The sequence below is a fragment of the Pseudophryne corroboree genome (assembly GCF_028390025.1).
Source record: "Pseudophryne corroboree isolate aPseCor3 chromosome 3 unlocalized genomic scaffold, aPseCor3.hap2 SUPER_3_unloc_17, whole genome shotgun sequence".
Taxonomy (NCBI): domain Eukaryota; kingdom Metazoa; phylum Chordata; class Amphibia; order Anura; family Myobatrachidae; genus Pseudophryne; species Pseudophryne corroboree.
The window spans coordinates 2,152,618-2,170,296 of NW_026967505.1; the positions used below are offsets into that span (position 1 = coordinate 2,152,618).

Consider the following 17,679-nt stretch of genomic DNA (forward strand, 5'->3'; position numbering starts at 1 on the left):
ATGTCCATCTCTCTGGTCACAGTTCCTATAACTGGAGACTGGAGGAGGGGCATAGAGAGAAGAGTCCGTTCACACCCCTTTGAAAGTCTTAAAGTGCCCATGTCTCCTGTGTATCCTATCTATACCCCATGGTTCTTGATGTGACCCCAGCATCCTCTACGGACTAAGAGAAAAGGATTTACCGGTAGGTATTAAAATCCTATTTTTGGGTTATTTAGGAAGAACGTCTGTCTGATATAAAGGCAGAAGATATAGAGGGAGAAGAAAAGACGTATGTGACTGATATAAAGGCAGAAGATATAGAGGAAGAAGAAGAGACGTATATGACTGATATGAAGGCAGAAGATATAGAGGGAGAATAAAAGACGTATGTGAGTGATATAAAGGCAGAAGATATAGAGGGAGAAGGAGAGATGTATGTGACTGATATAAAGGCAGAAGATATAGCGGGAGAAGAAGAGACGTATGTGACTGATATAAAGGCAGAAGATATAGAGGGAGTAGAAGAGACGTATGTGACTGATATGAAGGCAGAAGATATAGAGGGAGAAGAAAAGACGTATGTGAGTGATATAAAGGCAGAAGATATAGAGGGAGAAGGAGAGATGTATGTGACTGATATAAAGGCAGAAGATACAGAGGGAGAAGAAGAGACGTATGTGACTGATATAAAGGCAGAAGATACAGAGGCAGAAGAAGAGACGTATGTGGCTGATATAAAGGCAGAAGATACAGAGGGAGAAGAAGAGACATATGTGACTGATAAGAAGGCAGAAGATATAGAGGGAGAAGAAAAGACGTATGTGAGTGATATAAAGGCAGAAGATATAGAGGGAGAAGGAGAGATGTATGTGACTGATATAAAGGCAGAAGATACAGAGGGAGAAGAAGAGACGTATGTGACTGATATAAAGACAGAAGATATAGAGGGAGAAGGAGAGATGTATGTGACTGATATAAAGGCAGAAGATACAGAGGGAGAAGAAGAGACGTATGTGACTGATATAAAGACAGAAGATATAGAGGGAGAAGGAGAGATGTATGTGACTGATATAAAGGCAGAAGATACAGAGGGAGAAGAAGAGACATATGTGACTGATAAGAAGGCAGAAGATATAGAGGGAGAAGAAGAGAAGTATGTGACTGATATAAAGGCAGAAGATATAGAGGGAGAAGAAGAGACGTATGTGACTGGTATAAAGGCAGAAGATACAGAGGGAGAAGAAGAGACGTATGTGACTGATATAAAGGCAGACGATATAGAGGGAGAAGAAGAGACGTATGTGAGGGGTGATCAGCAGTGTAAGGAGGAGGAGATCCCTACAGATATCAGCACAGGTGAGTAATAAACACTTATTACAGAAGTCACATATTCTCCTTGCTCAGTCACTACAGTAATCTCTTATACTACACCCTCCTCCGCCATCAGCCCTGTTCTCGGTTTGGTGTTTCTAACACAAGGCTATCCATGACAAACATCACATGTAGAGAGTTATTACACACAACACTATAATGTTATTAAAAGTACAAATTAGAAGTTTATTATTAGTGATTATATGTAAATGTGTATATATGTATGTATATAATTAGTATTGTTTTTTGTGGAGTGCCAAATTTATATGCATTTTGTTAGATGATGCAGGTATGAAATATTTCCTGCTATACAATAGACCTGAGCTCACCAAATACAATTCGTATAAGATTCAGAAATAAAATGAAATTTGAATCTAGAACTTCAAGTAAAACAGATTAAAAGCTTATGACAAGTACATATCTGTATAATCATAAGACAAGCGTTTTGCACTTGTTGTCACCCTTGCATGGGCGGGCTTGTTCTTATCCACTCCAATTTTACTCTAAATACAAATTGCGTATCATCCAACGCGTTTCATCAATAGTGACTTCTTCAGGGGTGTTTTCTGTTAAAGACTTTATCCTCAAATATCAGTTGTGTAGACCTGAAATAATTGTGTAACCTTCAGACGGTAATTGTGGACTTGTTCATGATGAACACATTCCTAATTACTTGTGAATAATAGTTCCTGCTCTGTGCAGTTCTGAGGTTATGACTTTTGGGAATTTAATTGTCAGATCCAATATTGCTCAATCTAAGGTCTCCCAGTAGCCTTACTACATACATAAATGTGTCTTGCACTCAGTATTTTAACTTACAATAATAAACAGTGGAGTTTTAGCTCATGTATTGCTCAGTGCATTTAAGCCTGCAGCCCCCGACAAGGGACCCCACTATACTGCAGGTCCTACTCTATTGCTCAAAATAATTACCATAAAAACAGCTATCACATTAGTGTTAGACTTTAGGTGTACTCTCAGTGGCTGAACAGTGGCCGGAAGGCTTGGATTGGTTTTCAGAGCACCAGTCTGATGTGCCACCACATCTCACGTGGCCCTCCAATTCACCAGATCTGGGACTGTTTGGCTGGGTCCGGCATTGTACTGTTGGTGCAGTTCCTGATGCGTTTGGAACGATTGGTGGTTGCTAGGTGCCCTAAATGCCTGTGGTCCAGATTTATCATGATCTACTTTCACCCACTGTTCTGCCGCTGAGATTCTTGGTCTCCAGGCTTCTTCCACTGTAGATGGATACTACTCACTGTCTACAAGGCATCACCAACAAACAAAAGCCGGCCTCGGCCAAAACCAATGTCTCCCTTTTGCCAGTCGCATCATGTGCACGACCCATGGTTCCATCTGAAAAAGAAACAATATCTCAACAAATTTGCATCGTATCAATACCTCAGACCTTCACAATGATCATCCAGTAGTCTTAGTGTCACCATCTACACGCATGTGCACGTCCTGTGTCATTAATATACCCGGTGGAACCGTCCATTTCGCTGTCCGTCGCTCACTCCAGCGCATCAAAGTGACGTCATCTGACACATGCTATGTCCGGGGACATGGAGAGAACCTCGTCCACGTGACCTATAGTAACCAATGACGACAAAAGTATCAAGTAACCTGCCAACAAAACAGTGTAACAACACCGATCAAATTCTATCCTCTTAGATATATATATATCTTTCTCCGGCAGGGTCCACAGGATAACATTGGGATATGATGACGTGACAGCGGATTAGCAACAAACGGTCAAAGCTTTTGGCCTCCCAGCATGCAACGGGCCTGTCCATATATCCCCGACTCCTGGCTCAGGCAAATCAGTTTTTTGTTTGGTGCGGCAGGAGCCGGACCATGGTCAGAGGGCTGATGTTTTTTAGCAGCCGTAAGTTTTCTTATTTTATTTTTATAGTATTACCACTTTTTTTGAGTGATCTTTGTGAAAAGCATCTTATACGCACCTTAGAGTCACTCCAACAACTCCCCGCCGGGTCGCAACAATGCTTAACCCACGTGTACAGTGAGGCAGGCACAGGTTCTGGTGAACCTTCATGGGCTACTTTGCACAGACATTATCCAATGTAGCTAAGCAGTTTATACCAGCTCCTATACCAGTGATAGGTTTCCCTATTAACCCTTACATGCAACATTCATTCTGAGGTTTATACACCTAGGGAATTGTCAGCCTCTCTAAAAAGCAGCCTGAAATATATATGATAGGGTGGTGGTAAGTAAATCACATAGACATGATACAACATCTTCACAGTCTACACATGTTTTAGATGAGGATTCGTTAGAGGATGAGGACTCATTACACTTCAGAAGGTCTCAGCTCAGTGGACTTACCTGAGCTAATTAGTGCTAAGTCATTCTATCCTTAGAAGAGGCAGCAGAGCCTGTGTTAAAAACTAAGGCAACTGTGTTTAAACATCCCAAAACAGCTGATGGAAATTTTGGGTTACGCCCAGTAGGAAGTTAGAAATGGAATTCCAATTATTCTCGTCCAGCTGGGGACTGTTTAAAAAAAAAAGGGGAGGTGGCTCCCAAAGTAGATTCGCAGGTCTTAGATTGGTGCGAAAATCTACATTACTTTTGTTTTCAACATCAATAAATGATGTCACGGGGGTGTGTCCTGACTGGAAAGGCAGCAGGAAGCAAGATAAAGGAACTCCTGCTTATATAGGTCATTTCTGCCTTTTACAGCTGTCCTACGGGCTCTTTCAGGCCCTTTCTTGCCCCTCTGTGTGTTTTGACACCCCGGTGTGTAGGTTGCGGAGCCGGGGAGCCATTCATTTGGCTTTTGCAGGTTATGGCCTACACCCGGATCCAAAGCTGCAGACTGAAGTTGTGCAGTGATCCCACCACAGCCTGGACCTCAGCGAGGTAGCGCTGCTACTCACCGAGGGCTGTCCACTCTAGTGCCTAGCTGTGCTGTTGGAGTCGTGTGGAGAGGCTGACTGGGGATCAGCGGTGACCGCAGCGGGAGACACTGAGCGGAGCTGCTCTCCTGGCATCTGATGCGGCGCATACTACGGGGATTGGTGGCCTCAGCAGGGACGCGTCAGGTTTGTCAGCTCACCCACCCGCAGCCTACCTTCTCCTACTGTCTGGCCGTTGAAGCCATGAGTCGTGGAAGCGGGGAATACATGGAGCGCTTGCCTGTCATCACTCCAGCGGTGTCCCGGCATCTCCCCCTCTCCTCCTAACCCATGGTGCTACGGGGGAATCTGCCGGAGCTGTGAATTATAGAGGACATAGAATGTATAGAGCGTTGTGTAACAGGACCATCTAGAGTGCCTTAAAACGTCTTCAACCATTACAGCTGGGCTGTGCGTCTGACAAGAAGAAGCAGATGATGTTGTAGTGGTCTCGGAAGGACCACCTGAATTCGAGGTACCTTTTTAACCTTTTTTGGAGGCATGATAAGCCGGCAACAAAGAGACCTCTCAGAGATAGGAAAATACAAACAATCTATAAATAAAAGGATCAGTAGTACGCTGTCAGGAGGTTACATCAAGATGAATCAAGATGTAATGCAACTCAAATAACACAGTAATGACCGAGAAATTCCACTAGAGGTCAGCGTGATCACAGACTTCACGTCTGTGATCACGCTGACCTCTAGTGGAATTTCTCGGTCATTACTGTGTTATTTGAGTTGCATTACATCTTACTGTGTTATTTGAGTTGCATTACATCTTGATTCAGCATTGTCTGCTTAGAAGCAGGACACCCAATCTTGTTGGGATCATAAAGTACAAATAGTGCGTCCGACTTCCTGTGACGAGTAGTTCTCTTCACATAGATTTTCAAAGCCCGCACGACATCCAAGGACTTTGAGGTAATTGAGGTGTCAGTAGCCACCGTAGGAAATTTCTTGGATTCACACCAAGACACATACTTTTTCCAAATCCGATGGTAATGCTTAGACGTTACTCCCGAACCTTTGAAGCTTGCATCCGTGGTTAGAAGAATACAATTCTGAATCCCGAACCTGCTGCCCTCGAGCAGGTGAGAAGTTTGCAGCCACCAGAGGAGTGAAATTCTGGCTTTCGGTGACAGGCATATCCGTCTGGTGCATGTGAAGATGTGATCCCGACCACTTGTCCAGGAGATCCAGCTGGATGAAGCGTGCATGGAATCTTCCGTATTGTAGAGCCTCGTAGGAGGCTACCATCTTCCACAGAAGGCGAATGCACTAATGAACCAATACCCGGGGAGGTTTCAAGACATCCCGGCCCATTGATTGGATCTCCAACGCTTTCTCCAGCTGTAGAAACACCCTCTGCACTTCCGTGTCGAGTATCGTCCCCAGGAAGGTCAGTCTCCTTGTCTGTTCCAAATGTGACTTTGGAAGGTTCAGGATCCACCCATGATCCCAGAGTAGTTGAGTTGAGAGCGCAGTACTCTGCAACAGCTTCTCCTTGGAAGATGCCTCTACTCAGCACAGAGAGACACAAATGGCAAAATATATTCAGTGGATAAATCCACAAAATAATATACTGTGATGTTGTAATCGGAGTGTAATGAGCTGTACTCAGACGATACTTGATACTGGGCTCTGCATGTAGACTGAGAGGAAGTAGATGATAGTGGTACCATATAAATAGAAGGTAGTTTCACCTCCAGGCAAATGCTGCAATTTAGTGTAATGACCCCGGTCCAGCCGTCAGGACACTTATTTATATTAAACCTTATTGAAGGCAGAAGACAAAGCATGCGATGGCCGGGTACCAGGATCCAAAATGGCAGCCATCTCACTTCCCAATACCACCGCCGGGCTCCAGTGACTGTGGGCAGCCCGTTCTGTCCCCAGCAGTAGTGGGAGCTGTGCACCCGTCTGAGACAAAAGCGCCTCCAAGTCAGGAGTCCGGAGCGTGCAGCAAAGACTGAGCGCACTTAGCCCCAGAATACAGCCTGTGGCTTTAGCGGTGTCACTAGGCTGCGGCAGTGAACGGTGCCCGAAGTGAGCGGCGCAAGCGGATTTTGGACAGAAGGAGTGGGGGACTTAATAGATTGAGTCTTGGTCCCAGCGGCGGCTGAGAGTTATCAGGTAGGGTAGATAAGAAGCCACTTAGTGAGGAGAGCTCCAGAAAGCACGTCTGGATAGATCACGCCCCTTTTATTTATTATTTTATATACTAACAGGGGTGACAGGTGTGGTACATCCCTGCAAAGGCAGATCCAATCTCTTTCTCATCAGACTCTGCTGTCTTCCCTGCACTCTCACTCAGATGTTCACTGCTGCCAGTAGCACACGTATGAGAAGCAGAAGTATGGCGGCAGCTGTATAGATTCTGATATGTAATTCTCTATATCATACTTACCGTACACACATCATCCTTATTACTATTGAGAGAATAGAGGTAAGACACTGATGATGATGGGGGGGGGGGTAAAAGTGGATTATAACCTAGCAGATGATGATGATTACAGGGTATTATATGGTGTATTGCATGTAAAGTACCTTGTTTCACACCTACTCTGCTGTAGCAATATACTTTATATAAGGGTGAGTAACACATGTACAGGCTTACCAGCGTATGAGCACACACATAAAGGAATGCTACCTTACCAATGCTTACAGGAGTAACGTTAGGAGACATTTCTCTGATCCATCAGCTCATATGACTGATGTTATTGTTCATCTAGAATCTCCAATTCATACAATATGTTCCACATCCATTGTTTTACATTGGTGCTGACATAGAACTTGCCGAGTGACTACATCTCCATTTATACTTCATGGTTAGTTACCAGTACAAGAGAGAGATATATCTAAGTATTATTATAATATTACATTTGTTATTGGGAGTGTTCTCAGGAGGGTGGACACAATGATAGTTTGAGACACAATATTATAAAGCCTTCATTAAAAGTTATGTTTTATTATACACACACATTTACAATTAAGTGTCCCAGAGAGTCGTCTTCTATTGTTTACAAGATTAATATTGTTACAGAAAATGTCACATTTCCATAATGTATTTTATTTCCAGCAGATGGACACACAAGCAGGAATATCTCAGAAGGATATCTAATGTTATCCCCGGATTGTGACATAAACGATAATGACAGCAGACAGGATTCTCCAGGAGATAACCCCATTACCCCAATTATACATCCAGCTCTATCAGCTGATCCCTCTGATCCTGGGAAATGTTCTCCTGATCACTCTGATATTGGTGCATCTGTTACAGCTCTGACAGTAGATACAGTGTTTCCCTGTTCTATAGATGCCATCTATTTTACACAGAACACAAAGCTTATAACCCATCAGCCAGCTAAAGCAGGCGAGAGGCCATTTCCATGTTCTGAGTGTGGGAAATGTTTTACATACAAATCAGCTTTTGTTACACATCAGAGATATCACACAGGTGAGAAACCATTTCCATGTTCTGAGTGTGGGAAATGTTTTGCACGGAAATCAAATCTTGTTAAACATCAGAGTAGTCACACAGGTGAGAGGCCATTTTCTTGCTCTGAGTGCGAGAAATGTTTTACACGGAAATCAAATCTTGTTAAACATCAGAGTAGTCACACAGGTGAGAGACCATTTCCATGTTCTGAGTGTGGGCAATGTTTTGCACAGAAATCACATCTTGTTACACATCAGAGAAGTCACACAGGTGAGAAGCCATTTTCTTGCTCTGAGTGTGGGAAATGTTTTGGACGCAAATCAGATCTTGTTACACATCAGAGAAGTCACACAGATAAGAATCCATTTCCATGTTCTGAGTGTGGGGAATGTTTTGCACACAAATCAGATCTTGTTATACATCAGAAAAGTCACAGAGGTGAGAATCCATATCTATGTTCTGAGTGTGGGAAATGTTTTGCACACAAATCACATCTTGTTACACATCAGAGAAGTCACACAGGTGAGAAGCCATTTTATTGCTCTGAGTGTGGGAAATGTTTTACCCAGAAATCAAGTCTTGTTACACATCAGAGAAGTCACACAGGTGAGAAGCCATTTTATTGCTCTGAGTGTGGAAAATGTTTTACCTAGAAATCAAGTCTTATTATACATCAGAGAAGTCACACAGGTGAGAAGCCATTTCCATACTCTGAGAAATAAATCAGCTCTTGTTGCACACAACAGACATCACTTAGGTGAGGAACCATTTTAATCTTCTGGAGTATACTCATCATTGCCATGCGTTTTTCTTCAAGGTTCTTATCCTATCTCCTATGCTTTTTGCAATATACATGCTACCACTGGGTGAAATAATCACATGTCATGCCTTCATCTACCACTGCTATGCAGATGACCTGTCTTTTGCTCCAGGTACCCAGTACCAATCCTAAATGGTTGTCTAGCTGAGCTCCAGGTGTGGGTGATGCCAGTTGGTTGTGACTCAGTCCTGGTGAAACAGGTCTTTATGATAGAAGCTCACCACCAAAGGGCAGGGCTACAGCTCAGCTTTGCAAAGCAACCAGACTTATGCTTGGGGGTTCAGAGTTACAAAATGCTGATCATGTGCGGAATCTTGGTATCCTGGATGGTGGAGTGACACTTAGACATCAGGTATCTGCCACAATCAGATTGTCATCTGAGGAACATAGCCAGACTCCACCACTTATTTCCCTCAGAAGATCTACCTACAGTCATACATACACTTGTATCATCACGCATAGACTACTTCAATGTCCTCTACCTGGGTCTCCCAGCAAAAGAATTGCACCGCTTGTAGCTTGTACATAATGCAGCAGCCAGGCTGTTACCTAACCAGCCCGTTCCTGCCACATCACACCCATTCTCTACTCCCTTCACTGGCTGCCGGTAAGATGGGGACTATTAATCTTACTGACTCTCCCAGCCCTACATGACCGGGGTCCAAGGTACCAGAAGCAGCTTCTTCCTCCTTACTGCCCAGCTTGATTCCATCTGTGATGGACTGTTACCAGCAGTTCCAAGAATCCTCAAGAAGTTCTGAGATGTCAGAGGGGAGACATGTTGGATGGCACTATTGTTGTGGTGGGGACTGCCGGAGGCACTATCTGTGGCTAGTATTCCCAAGCGGTGCTGAGGCGTCAGAGGGGAGAGACAGGGTGGGTGGCACTAGTGCTGTAGTTGGGTTGCCGGAGGCACTATGGGTAATTTCTTATTCATCCACTTGGGGTCACTGGAGTACTCTTGAGATATGAACTGAGAGTTAGCAGGAACATGCACATTTAAATTAGTAACCCTCCTCCCCCTCCACACTCCCAAAGGTTCTTGACGTGGAGAGTTCTCCACAGGTTTTCTATTTTTCACAGATTTTTTCTTTTTTACACTCAATCCCTTCCCAGATTATTAAGAAGCTTTGGTCCGGGATTGTTTGTGCTGCTGCTGCAGCAATTGGCTTGTCGTGCTCAGGAGAGGAGTACGAATACGGCGGCTGCCGCGACTCTGTCTTCAAAAGGAGGAGAGGGGGGAGGCTGAGCGCAATATATATTGGCTAATATGGTAATAAGTCTCATCTTGCATGCTTTATTATACTTGAGTATAGGCATGCACATGGCAGGACGCCATTTTAACCTTACTTCCTGGTTCTTCTTGCAGGAAGTTTGCTGCTGTCCTACGACACTCGCCCACTGGAGGAGTTGGGATGTTAGTAGGAATTCGGTACAGCACAGGTTTCACTGATTATAGTGTGTCCCACGTACACTGCACTTCTGGGTTATACACACTTTAGTTACATTTTTACTGAGTCGTGGGACTTGTCTGTTTTTTGTCTACTTGTCTGTGTACATAATGAGTAAGGAAAATGCAAAATCAAAAAAGCAGCTTAGCTGCAAGGTCTGTGAGAGTGTGTTACCTGACGGAACTGCTGCATGCACAGTATGTCTTGCAAATACGAACCCATACCCTGATCCTCCTTGGGTAATGTCTGGGTTACAATCGGAATTGGAAGCTGCACGATAGGAGCGTGAGACGGCTAGATCTGAGGCTAGGGTAATACCAGAAGGGGCTCAGGAGATGTCTAGGACTTTGCAAGGGTTACAAAAGTCCAAGTCTAGCTGAGTTCCGAAAGATAGCATTTGTTTTATAACTTACCAGTTTCCTCGATGTTGCATTCTGACGATTCAATGCCAGACCTGATAGCTCAAGAGGAACATGAGGAAGGTGATTTGGGCCAGAAGTCAGATAATGAGGTTACTTATAGTCTGGCCATTGATAATCTCATCAGGGCAGTACATCAGGTTCTAAATTTTACGGAGGTTGAAGAACCTCTTTCAAATGATGAAATGTTATTTTCTAAAAGACGGAAAACACCGGTGTGTTTTCCTTATTCAGATTCTCTGAATAAACAGTTAACAGAAGCATGGAAGAATCCGGATAAACGGTTTTCTATGACTCAGAGGTTTCTGTCTAGTTACCCGTTCCCAGAGTCTATGACGTCTAAATGGTGAAATTGGCCGGCTGTGGATTCCTTGGTGTCAAAACTTTCTAAGAAGTTAACCATTCCAGTTCCAGCTGCTATGACACTTAAAGGCCCATCAGAGTGTAAGCTAGAAGCTATGCTAAAGTCAGTGTATACAGCAGTAGAGGTGTTTCTTAGACCTGCTTTGGTTGGAGTTTGGATTAACAAGGTTGTAGTTGCATGGGCAACACAGCTTAAGTTGGGCCTACAAGAAGAACATATGTGAATCTGCTGAGTATCTAGGTATAGCTTCTATGGACGTCGGCCTGGTTAGTTCTCACCTTTCAGCTTCACAAGTTGCAGCACAACGTGCACTTTGGCTGCATTCTTGGCAGGCGGAGGCAGAGTCCAAATGAGGAATAGAAGCATTGCCTTATGCTGGCAAGATGTTGTTTGGTCCTGAATTGGACAAATGGATTTCTCAGGCCACTGGGAGAAAGTCTGTTTTCCTACCATTGCCTTTACAGGTTCCTAAATGCAAATTCTCTGGATCAGCATTCAAATCCTATAGACCTCAGTCCTTTCGAGGCCATACTAGAGGAACAACCATACACAGTAGACATGGTAGATGACGTGGTTTTCAACAAACCACTAACCGTCATGACACTAAGACGACCGACAAGCCAGTGGCATGACGGGCTTCCAGCCCATCTCGGATCTTCAGTTGTGGGTGTCACAACTGAGGGCTGAGGCTGACTTAGGGAAGCCTCAGATGTAGGGGCTGGTGTGTAGGTGAACCGTGGAGGTAAGATTAGGTTCCTAGAAATGCAGGATGTTTGAACACCATCAACCCGAAGGCGTGACCACAACAATGGAGTAAAATATAAAAGTCAATTTATTGAACACAGTATATATCTTGGCAATGAGATATCTTCAACAGTGAGTGCAGAATTAAATGCAGTACAGTTCCTGGGAATGCAACTGCTATTTGAGACTGTGGCTATGCAGAACAAGATGACAAAAGTCCTTGACAAAATCCGGAGTTGAAAAGTCTGTGGCCACAGTTAACCGCTGTAATGAGGAACAAGCAAGTACTGTCCAGTAGGTGGCAGACAGGAGACTGGGATAGGCACTGATACACTGAGGTTGAAGTGAAGTAGATAGATTTGCTAGAGACTACCGAACGAAACCGGTGTGAGGAAAGATGTGCTGAACTCACCACTGGAGCAACAGTTCGATGGTGAGCATTGATGAATACTGTGGTCCGATGTTGTGTAGAAGGAGATGCAGAGTGATATATGAATACCGCTGGAGATGACGTGAAGCACTGCTGTAGGCAGATGGTAACACCAAGCACTGCTGGAAGCCAGTGACACTTTACCACAGAGGCTAGTGAGCGATGCTGTAGATAATGGAAGTAGTAACAATACCAAGACACCGCTGGAAGCAGAGCAGGTCCACAGCTGGAATCCGATGTCAGGATCGCAGTAGATAGCCAGGAAGCAGAGCTGGAACACTGCAGGAGTCAGGCTGCACCGCAGGGTGGTAATTGGTGCCGGTCTCTTGGAGAAGCTGAATCACAGGAGCTGGAGTACCTGGAAAGTCAAGCTGGAAATTCACCAAACAGGAGAGACATGTATGCAAGGATTGACAACCAAAGCACTGACCCTTACCCAGCCCTGGAGCAGGATATTTATACCAGCTGGTGAGCCTGGATTGGCTGGATAATATAGGCAGAGTCCAGACTGCAGCGGATAGGCTGAAAACAACATGATAAAAAACAAACATGGCTGCACCTATGTTTGAAACTGGAAGGAAAGTCTGTCTGTACTTTACATGTGGGAATTGGCAGTAATGGCGGCAGAGGCTGCAGAGGGCAGGAGATGCCATACTTTAAACAGATGGATGTTTCATATAATGTTGCCATGCCAGCGCTGCTGCAATCAGAGAGGAGAACCTTGAGACACAGATATGCAGTGCGCTGCCCGCAGACAGCGGAGGTGGAATCCAGGCCTTGAATGCCGGGCCAGTCTCAGAAGGCACTTAGCAGGTAAATAATGGGGGTAATAACCCGGATCGTGACAGTGGGAGCACGCCTTCAGACGTTTCACTTGGCGTGGTTTCAGACATCCATAGATGGGTGGAACCGCAATTTAGTGTTCAAAGGTTACAAAATAGAGTTCGATTGTCTTCCACCAATGCGATTTTTCAAGACATGTCTGCCTGTGTCAGGAGACAAGAAGGCGGTTCTGCAGACGTGATTCAGTCTCTCGTAGACTCAGAAGGTTTGATTCCGGTCCCAGATCACCAACAGGGTCAAGGTTACTATTCCAGTCTTTTTGTGGTACCAAAGCTGGATGGTCCTGTCAGACCAATATTGGACCTAAAGGGGCTCAATCAGTACATTGCTTACTACAGATTCAAGATGGAATCCCTGCGGTCAGTGATTGCAGGTTTAGAGCCACATAAATTCATGATTTCTCTGGATCTCAAGGATGCGTACTTACACATTCCAATTTGGCCACTGCATCAGGTGTACTTCAGGTTTGCAGTACAACAAAACCATTATCAGTTTCAGGCACTACCATTTGGCCTCTTGTCAGCACCTCGGGTGTTCATGAAGGTGATGTCTGTGATGATAGATCATCTCAGATCCCTGGGAGTGATAATAGTTCTGTACTTAGACGACCTTCTCATCAAAGCTCCGTCTCAACAGATACTCCTTCAACATAGAAATTGGTGTTGAATCGGCGCTCCACAGTACACACAGACCCAATTAAACTCTGATAGCTGCTCACCAGTTGTGGGCGGGCTGCCCCAACAGATTATCAATAAGATCAAAAAAAGCAAAAGAAGGGAGCGCTAGGAGAGTTTAATATTACATTTATTAATGAAACAGTGTTTCAAATGCCACATGAATCACAATATAGCCTAGTAAAAAGTATACACATTTATTTAATAAAATACTGTATTAAATACAGCTGCAATGTATCACCTGAATTAAAAAATAAATAGTGAAATGACACTTAATATAACCCGTATTTTGGCCGTGCGTCAAGGACTAAAAGGTTTTATGGATTAGTTAGTTAGGAAAGATGGGGACGTCTTTCGAAGCACTCCAGTTCGGAAGATTTCACTCACGTCCTTTTCAACTGGATGTTCTCGCACAGTGGACAGGCTCGCATCTACAAATTCATCAGATGGTGAGGCTGTCTCCAAGGGCCAGAATACCACTACTCTGGTGGCTCCAAGTACACAATCTCACAGCAAGAAAAATATTTGGAGTCTGGAATTGGATTATTCTGATGACAGACGCAAGTCTCAGAGGTTAGGGAGCAGTGGTCCAAAATTGTCAGTTTCGGGGTCTCTGGTCAGACCGAGAAAGTTTACTTTTAAAATGAAAAAATGGAAAGCGTTATGAAAAATAAATAATTATGTATAAAGGAAAAAATGTTAACAGAGATATGCGGTACCTGTAAATGAAATAGTTTGGTTAAATCGAGAATGTTTACACTCTTTTGAGTGAATATGTAGTGGAGTAGCCAGCACAGTGAGTTTTTATTAACCTGGTTTGCAGGTGTCCTACCTTTCCCTGCGCTTAGGATGTTCACAAGCCGCTGTGGCTCTGATGTGTGTTGCCGCATGGCGGCCGGCGGGGCTGGCAGCGTTTCAGATCCCGCTGCGTCCAGCGGGACTGTGCACTCTGTAGTTTCTTTCCTGGCTCCAGGTGCAGCACGGTACATAACAAGCGCAGTTAATTTTAATTTTCACAAGAAAGTTTACTGTCGATAAATGTCCTGGAACTCAGGGCAATTTACAACACGCTGCGACAGGCAGTTCACATGCTCCAGTCTCACTGTTCAGGCTCAGTCAGACAACGTGACGTCACATACAGCAACAAACAAGGAGGAACTCAAAGTCGCATGGCCATGCGGGAAGTTGCTTGAATCCTTAAGTGATATTGTTGGCAGTGTTTATTCCAGGAGTGGACAACTGGGAGGCGGATTATCTCAGCTGGCAGGATTTTCATCAAGGGGAATGGGCCCTAACTCCAGAGGTGGGTTTACCCACAGGTGGATCTAATGGCATCTTGCCAAAATCATCAAACACCCCAGTATGTGTCCAGAACAAGAGATCCAAAGGCAGTGGCAGTGGATACTCTCACAATCACGTGTCCGTACAGCCTCATGTATCGGTTTCCACCTTTTCCACTGCTTCCTCAGTTGCTAAAGCGGATCAAATTACAGTCCATGATAGTCATATTAGTGGCGCCTCATTGGCCTTGGAGAGCGTGGTTCTCGGATCTCAGAGGTCTACTCGCAGACAATCCGTGGACACTCCCGCTACGTCCAGCCCTGCTACAACAGGATCCATTCCTGTACCTCGATTTAGCGCTGCTGCGTTTGATGGGGTGGCTGTTGAAACCACTCTCTTCAGATGAGAGGGCATTCCAGAATCAGTTATACCAACCATGTTACATGCTAGAAAGAGAAAGCCAGTAACGGCAGCTCATTATCAAAGGATTTGGCATGCCTGTATAGGGTGGTGTGAAGCTCGGAATTTTCCGACCTCAAGTTATCCTTTCAAGTTATCCCGTCTTTTGCTATTTTTACAGACTGGGTTAGATGGAGAACTGCGTTTATCTACACTAAAGGTGCAGGTCTCTGCCTTGTCAATTTACTTTCAAAGGCGTTTGGCCCTTTTGCCAACTGTTCACACTTTCCTGCAAGGTGTCCTCAGAGTACAACCTCCATTTATACCACCTACAGCGCCATGGGATTTGAATCTGGTTTTAGATTTTTTACAGTCTTCAAATTTTGAACCCTTGCAACAAGTGGATGTTAAGTTTCTGACTTGGAATACAGTTTTTCTCCTAGCCTTAGCTTCAGCAAAGCGTGTTTCAGAATTGGGTTCCCTTGTCCTGCAAGCCACCGTATCTGGTGTTTCATGATGATAGAGCGGAACTTCGGACGAATCCCGCTTTCCTACCAAAGGTAGTATCTTCTTTTCAAATCAATCAACCAATCGTAGTTCCGGTATTATCAGAGGGTGCAGGAACTCCAGCTACATTGGATGTGGTACGCGTACCCCGCATTTATGTAGCCCAAACATCAACAGTACGTAAAACGGATATGTTGTTTGTTCTCTATGATGCAGTAGGTTGGCCAGCTTCCAAACAGACCTTGGCCAGATAGATTAACTTGACCATTCATCAGGTGCACTTTCATGCTAGTCTAACACCGACTGCATGTGTCAGCACATTCCTTGCATTCTGTGGGAACGTCATGGGAGCAGGTCATGGAGCTTTTATGACGCAACTTTGCAGTGCGGCTACATGGTCATCAGTGCACACGTTTGTGCGCTTTTACAAGTTTAATACGTTTGCGGCATCAGCATCTAGCTTTGGCCGTCTAGTGTTACAGGTGCCAAACAGCTCTCCCGCCCAAGGGGGAAACTTTGGTATGTCCCAAGAGTACTACAGTGACCCATAGTGGATGAAAAAATAGGATATTGGTACTTACCAGATAAATCCTTTACTTTGAATCCACAGGGGGCACTGGACGCCCACCCAGAGCAGTTTCACCTGTCCTGTGGTAAGTTCAGTAGATCTTATGGTAACGGATTCTCACCAACTTGCTCAATTGTTAAGGTGATTGTTATCTATTGTCGCGTCAACTGTTCAGTTGTCCATTTCATTATGTGTCAACTTTATCGTTGTCCGTTATGTTATAATGTTATATGTAATTCTCTAATGTTCATCCTATCTATTGCTCCTGTTTGGCTCAGTAAAAACACTGAGGTACCTTGGTGTATGGAGGAGGTGGAGGGTTACTAATTTAAATATTTAAATGTGCCTGTCCCTGCTAACACACCGTCCATATCTCAAGAGTACTCCAGTGCCCCCTTTGGATTCAAAGAAAATAATTTATCTGGTAAGAACCAAAATCCTATTATTATCCCCAAGCAGCACTAAGGTGTCCGAGGGGGAGACCGGGCGGTGGCAGTAGTGGCGGGGCGATGGTGGGTGGCAGTAGTGGGGGGAACAGGGCGTGGCAGTATTGGGGAGAGAGTGTGGTGGCAGTAGTGGGGAAAGACAGGGTGGGTGGCAGTAGTGGGGGGAGACTGGGTGGGTGTCAATAGTGGTGGGAGACAGGGTGGTGGCAGTATTGGGGGGAGATGGGGCGGGTGGCAGTTGTGTGGGGAGACAGGGTGGTGGCAGTAGTGGGGGAAGACAGGGCGGTGGCAGTCTGGGGAGACAGGGCGGGTGGCAATAGTGGTGGGGAGATGGGTGGCAGTAGTGGGGGGAGACAGGGCGGATGCAGTAGTGGGGGGGAGACAGGGCATGGCAGTATTGGGGGAGAGAGTGCGGTGGCAGTAGTGGGGGAAGACAGGGTGAGTGGCAGTAGTGGGGGGAGACTGGGCGGGTGGCAATAGTGATGGGGAAACAGGGTGGTGGCATTAATGGGGGGAGATGGGGTGGGTGGCAGTTGTGTGGGGAGACATGACAGTGGCAGTAGTGGATGTAGACAGGGTGGTGGCAGTAGGGGGATGAGACAGGGCGTGTGGCAATAGTGGTGGGGAGAGGGGTGGCAGTAGTGGGGGGAGACGGTGGGTGGCAGTAGTGGGGGGAGACTGGGTGGGCGGCAGTAGTATAGGGAGATAGGGCGGGTGGCAGTAGTGCAGGGAGACAGGGTGGATGGCAGTAGTGGGTGAGATGGTGGGAGGCAGTAGTGGGGGTAGACAGGGTGGATGGCAGTAGTGGGTGAGATGGTGGGAGGCAGTAGTGGGGGGAGACAGGGCGGGTGGTCACAGTGCAGTACCAGGGGCTGCTGGAGGCAGTAAAGAGGTGTATGTGTCCTGCACAGAACCAGTTGATAATTAGACATAATGATTATGCTTCCTTATTTCTAATTAATCCCTTGTATGTGTTACTGTTATTTGCTGTGTCAGCCTTTATGTGTGTTCTGTG

At 45.3% G+C, this 17,679-nt stretch overlaps 1 protein-coding gene across 1 annotated transcript; it reads left to right on the top strand.

Moving 5' to 3' along the window:
- The first annotated feature begins 222 nt into the window (after nt 1–222).
- Nucleotides 223–16,721, top strand: LOC134983519 (zinc finger protein ZFP2-like). The gene is made up of 2 exons (XM_063949175.1): nt 223–1,338; nt 7,362–16,721. Exons 1-2 carry the CDS (start codon nt 414–416, stop codon nt 8,369–8,371), a joined length of 1,935 nt encoding a protein of 644 aa, XP_063805245.1. The 5' UTR covers nt 223–413; the 3' UTR covers nt 8,372–16,721.
- The last annotated feature ends 958 nt before the right edge of the window (nt 16,722–17,679 follow it).